General features: G+C 46.5%; 1 protein-coding gene across 1 annotated transcript in view; it reads right to left on the bottom strand.

Annotated features, from left to right (window-relative positions):
- Positions 1-249: 249 nt before the first annotated feature.
- The window catches only part of LOC120819607 (uncharacterized), a 40,431-nt gene continuing 34,680 nt past the window's right edge, over positions 250-6,000 (bottom strand). Inside the window, exons 14-16 of the mRNA XM_078102884.1 lie at positions 5,587-5,731; positions 3,732-3,875; positions 250-3,642 (exon numbers count right to left, since the gene is read on the bottom strand). Coding sequence (XP_077959010.1) covers positions 3,343-3,642; positions 3,732-3,875; positions 5,587-5,731 — 589 coding nt within the window. The 3' untranslated portion in view covers positions 250-3,342. The remainder of the gene's footprint in view (positions 3,643-3,731; positions 3,876-5,586; positions 5,732-6,000) is intronic.

Here is a 6,000-nt window from a genome sequence, read left to right as displayed (position 1 = left end):
GTGAGCATTACAAATCATAGTACTCTTTGCACTGCAGGCCTGGGATGGAGATACTTTTACAGTAATCCAAATAATTGCCTATGAGAGCAACATGTAATCCAGCAATGAACACATAATATGTTTAGTGAAACAGTGTACAACTAATCACACTTTTCAACAAAGCAATTGGTTAACCAGTATTTTCAGGCTTTATGAGCATTTTACAAACGGTGCCCCTTATACATTCCACACAATGATGTTCGGACACTGTTAACCTTTCAAAACACGTTTTATTTTCACATTCTATGCCTCCCAAAACGAGAAGCTCACAGACAACATTTCCCTTGGTGAGTTTTTAACAAGGCAGTGACACACGTAGCTCAGCGTGTGTGTGCAGCATTTAAATGACCGGTCTACAAAACACTGAGACGGATCAGATCGCACCTCCACTCGTAAAAAGGTTTGTGATGAGCTCGCTCATGTCTCTAAAACAACAGCAGACGACAGCGTTAAATAGCCATTTCCTTCATTGACATTGAGAAAAAACAACAACAACAAAAAAAAAGACCAATGAGCTCAAGGACAAGAAAAAGAAAAGAAAAAAACACGTTGACACACATTAAATATCAACCCTTTATTTAATACTCTGACGGTAAGCTAAAGGAAAAACAGGCCATAAAATCTCATGCTTAATACACGTCACATTCAGAAACAAGGCGTTCATGGAAAAAAAGACATGTCTCTTCGGTGTTTTCAATGAGCTGCTGCTTTAACGGAGTTGCTTTACCGCCGAAGACAACAGGGTGACTTTCACTGGAGCATCACAGGAGCCGTCACCAGGGGAACCAGCTATTTCCACGCTAACCAGTGCCATGGAGATGCTGCAGCTGCTCCCTGATGCGGGTGAGCGGGGGCAACAGGCGGGGAGGAGGGAGAGGGAGGGGGGGCATCGGGAGTTTGTCAAGGTGGAGGCTTTCCATTCATGCTACATCCATCCGTCTCAAAGTGGAGAGTAGACAGCATGTGGCGTTTTTATTAAATTATTAAATGATTTCAGATTGAAGTGGGTAAACTCTTAGTAGTGATCAAGATTGTGTGCTGCGGTCGACTGGACTGAATGATTTGATTTTACACGTAGAAAGGCTCCACGTATGAAATCAAATCATTCAAATCTGCACAAAAAGGTAGTTTCCGGTCAAAGAATAACAAAAGCAACGGTAGAGGTTTGCGTAAAACCTAAAAGTCATATTGTCAGAAAACAATCTGAGCAGCTGATGTACTATAGTTTTTTTTATCTGTCGTAACTGAATGAACTAAACACTATGAACAAATACAGCGATGTGATGTTAAAGTTTTATAAACAATATCCACACAAACCTTTAAAAGCAATACCTCTGAGATAACAAAGACGATGGGAGGACATAGAGAAAGAAAAAAAAAAAATCATTATCTTTTTTTAAATGCGACCGGAAATCTCTTGCTTTTGCACAAAACCCAAAGACACACAGGAAATATATGAACACAAAGCTATGCCTAAATATTAAATCCTGTCTCACAAAAAAGAACAACACGGACCTCTAGAATCCTGCCCCCCCTCCTTCTTATCGGGTGAGAGTGTGATGTCATGCATATCCACTGCAGGTGCAGCAGGTGTGTTATGGCTCTCCCTGCTGGTCACGACGCCCTTGTAGCGTCTTAAAAGCCTGAGAAGAAAGACCTCTTTAAATCTGTGAGGCGTTTTACGGCCACCAAAACAAAAAACTACAAAAACAGGCAGCCCAGTTTCTTCCCTTTTAATTTGTATACATTCTCCAACGTTTCGTCATGCATCACCTACAACAACCCCGATCCCTTTAAAAAAGAAACAACTCATGCTGTGGGTCGTTAGCCAACCATGCGCCGCCAATGGATCACTCTTTTCAACTTGTAGTCCCGTCACAAACACCCTCTAAACGCTCGCTAATCTCTGATAGGTACATACGCATGTATAATAACTATAATACTCATATTGTGCTGAATAATTATCCCCATGTCAGAGGAAAAAAAAGACAAGATAACAACAACAGCAACAGCAACACGTGATTATCGCGGCGGGCTTGTGGGACTTTGAGTGCTTCACAATCGCGTCTTTGAATATATTGTCAATATATTACCTTCATATATCCTACAATACAAGCTAGTGGTGCACTATATATTTCTATATATACACATATATATTTATATATATGTATGTATATATATGTATGTACACAACACATCCTGGATGTTTACAAAGAGTATGGGTAGCATATTTTCCTTTTACATTTTCAATACACACTTGACATACACAGGAGGAAAAGGTTCAACACCAACGAACGACTGTAAAATACCATAAAAATATTGAAAAGAACATTCAGGGTCTGCCTGGTGAGTGTTAAAATAGGTAAGTATAAATTAAAGGCTATACGTACAGACGGAGAATACACATTTTGGGGAGAGACATAACAAAAAGGACCTAAGTGACCCCAGATAAGTTTTGCAGCTCTCAGTTTTGCCCTTAAAAGTAGTAAAAGGCCTAAAAGAAGCAGAGCAGGATGCAGGCATGCAGATCACGGGAAGAAAACAACACACAGCCAAGAACTAGAAACAGAAGCACATCACGGGGACAGAAGCCGAAGCAACTTGGAAACGGGTCTCCTGTTACAGTACAGCAAAAAGAAGAAGAAGAAGAAGACGTCTCTGGATGAGGTGTTGGGAAGTTCTGCTGACACCCTCTGGTTGGCCCGTCACCGAGCACCGCGGCCACGCCTTCATCCCAGAGTGCAGCGTACGCTTCACGGAATCAACCCCATTGCCACTTTCGGTAAAACAGGAATGTGAACGCGGTGAGAGAAAAGGAACGGTGGTGGTGACGATTACAGCGCTTCAACGCTCTGAGGGATTCAGACCCACGTTGAGTCGTCCGGGGAAGAGATGCTCAACTACATTTTTGGTCCCCGAAAAGGTCAGAAGAACAAAGGCGGGAGAAGGAGGCGAGAAAAAAGCAAGCCGGAAGGTTTTCGTCGCCGCACCTTCGCCTCCCGCCCTCTCGCCGCTCGGCCTGGCGCGCGTTCCTCAAAGGCGCCTCGGCCCGGGCAGATCTGTGACCTCCTGCACCAGGCACACAGGTCCGCCTCTCCTCCGGTCCGTGAGGAGGGGAGGGCGTCGTGGGTCGTGGTGACGGTGGGGGAGGGTGGGTAGACCCCCCCCGCCCCCCTGACTCCTGCTCCCCCTCCAAGCAGAGCTCCAAACCCTCCTGGATCTCAAATAAAAACCTCATGTAGGGAGTCAGCCTGCCGCTGGCAGTGCAACGCCGTGCCGCTCCCGGCGCCCCCCCGCCCTGGCTCACTTCTTGACGGCCTGCCGGTAGCTGTGTCTCTGGCCGTCCGGTCGGTGCCGGCCGCCCCCGCCGCCGCCCCCGCCGCCGCCCCCGCCGCCGCTGCTGCTGCAGCCGCTGGCCTTGCTGCTGGTGCCCCCGTCCCTGCTGGCCTGGCTGGCCTGGCTGCTGTCCTGCAGCGTGGGGCTGGACTGGGCCCTCTGCAGCCCGTTGTCCTCCAGCAGCTGGGACTCGAACACGGACAGGTCCTCCTCGCCGCTCCGGATCTTAGCCCGCAGCAGCATCACGTACGTCCCGTACCGCGTCTTCTGTGGATGTGCAGAGAAAGACAGTGTAGGGGTCGGGGGAGGCAAAAGAGTGAGCTGCTAAAAAGATCTTTCTTTTGAGTCTAGCTCACCTCAAACTCTAGATACTCTTCCCGCTGGCGGTACTCATCAAGATCGCGGCCTTTGACCTTTCGGTCGGGGGGATAGGAGTGCAGCTCAGCCAGCTCAGTGGACAGGGCTCTGAATCGAGCCTCGTGGGATCTGATCTGCTCCTCCTGGGAACACAAGATCAACGCCGACATCAGGGGGGACACCAGGGGGGTGGAGTGGACAGGATGCACCGGGAACCGCAGGGTTGGAGCCCCGGCTGCTCCATGTCCCACGTCGAAGTGTCCCTGAGCAAGACATCTAAACCCCTAAGTGCTCCTCCGGCGCCTGTACGGCAGCACACTGCTCCCACTGTGTGGGACGGGTTAAATGCAAAGAACAAACTCCTGTATGTGTAAACAATACATGGCAATAAAACGGCTGCCTCTTCTTCCGAAAGCAAACAGTTGCTGGACAGTTTTTGAATGCCAAGCTTATTTCATTAAAAAAAAAAATGTTTTTACCTTTATCCTCCTAAAGGCTCCTGCAGACTATCAAGTTCACTTATGAAACTCGTCCAAGGACACGGCGCCCAGGGACAAATAACTACTAAATATTTTAATAGTCAACAGATCGAGGTGATGAATGAAGCGCCTGCAGTCGTGAACAACGAGTCACCGCTGGTAATATATCACATCGGTGTTAAGTGGAGTGGTTATTCATGAAAAATTCATTCTAATTACTCTGCCATGAGGTTATGAAAATGGCTGCAAGGAACAGATCATTACGCTGCCATTACATCGCAGGTTTTGATGGATTTACAAGCATCCTGGATTCGACTCAGACGCGTGTCTCTGTGCTCAACAAGGCTACAGCTCTCTTTTCCTACGGTTACCCCAGCAACCGGCATTCCGCTAAGCTGGTTATCACCTCTGTCAATCAATCTGACTGTGAGCGAGTTCAGTTAAAAGGGGCGGGGTTTGCAGCACGTGAACAATCACAGGCATTGGACAAATGTGTAGGTGTTAAAAGACCAAATTCAGGCTGAAGGTATCACAGTATCATACATGAGCGACTGTGAATCAACAGATTTATGATGTCACCGCTTCATCGAGAGCGCACGGCTATAAGAATGAGGTCAAAGCGTCTCTCACACACGGCATGGAGGTACATCTGCAACTTAACAGAATACACAGATGTAATTACACTCTGATGTATTACGGTCTAATGAAGCAGTGATGTGATAGATTCTCTTAAATATTATCTTACAATCTAGGTGCCAAGTTCTGATTGGTCGGCAGGCGGCGCTTCTATATTTCTCAAACCACCGATTGAATATAAAAAGAGGAGAAAACCACCGTGACATCACACGGCGATGACTTTGTGAAGCGCCAAGTTACGCAATTTCACCAATTCCGACTGTTGTTTTTTGCAGCATCCAATGACGAGAAAGTAACCGCATTTGAACTGTTTAATAACGTAGAAACGTTGTATACAATCCGCCAGTTGTGTTAAGCATCCTCTGCTTCATTGTCTGTTTGACTCTAAATGGGCCATAATTTAAATTTAAATTAAATCGACCATAATTTACTCACTTAATTCAATGACTAAATAAACACCATGCTGTATTGAAGAAGAAACCAGATACCATAAACTCATGTTTACAATATTTACTCAGGGAATAAATCAAGAGAGAAGTAGACTCATTTTCTGATAGACTTCTACAGGACCAGAGGAGTCGCCCCCTGGTGGTCCGTAAACAGAACGCACACAACCCTTCGACTCGTCAGAACTGGAAGTTGCCGCCTGCCTCAAACGCAAACTTTCCCTGGAGAAGGTTACCATGGCGATCTACCTTGGCCCCCCCGCCCCCGTTGGACTAGAAACAGCCCCCTGTACCTCTGACAGCTTCGACACTGTGCCCGGCAGCAACGGCCGGCTGAACTTCTTCTGTGAGCCGACGGCTGCTGGGAAAGGAGCAGCTGAGAACATGGCGGCAACCGCGTTGATCCGCGTGATCCAAGACTGCATCTGCTCCGCGTTCCTGTCACCCAAAAAACAACAACAATCTTACAAACAGATCTAAAACACACTGATCAGCTGCTACCCACACGCTCACTTCGGAACGCGGCTACTAGCACCAACATCAAGGCATGGCAAGTTTATTTGTATAGCGCTTTTCATACACAAGGCAAGACTCAAAGTGCTTCACATCATAACATTTCATACAATAAAGTGAAAAAAATGCAGGAATTAAAAGACAATTAAAAACGGCAAATAAAATTATAAATTAAAATCTTATTTAAATTGTTT

Source organism: Gasterosteus aculeatus, chromosome 5 (genome assembly GCF_964276395.1).
Source record: "Gasterosteus aculeatus chromosome 5, fGasAcu3.hap1.1, whole genome shotgun sequence".
Taxonomy (NCBI): domain Eukaryota; kingdom Metazoa; phylum Chordata; class Actinopteri; order Perciformes; family Gasterosteidae; genus Gasterosteus; species Gasterosteus aculeatus.
This window is presented reverse-complemented; position numbering and strand designations above follow the sequence as displayed.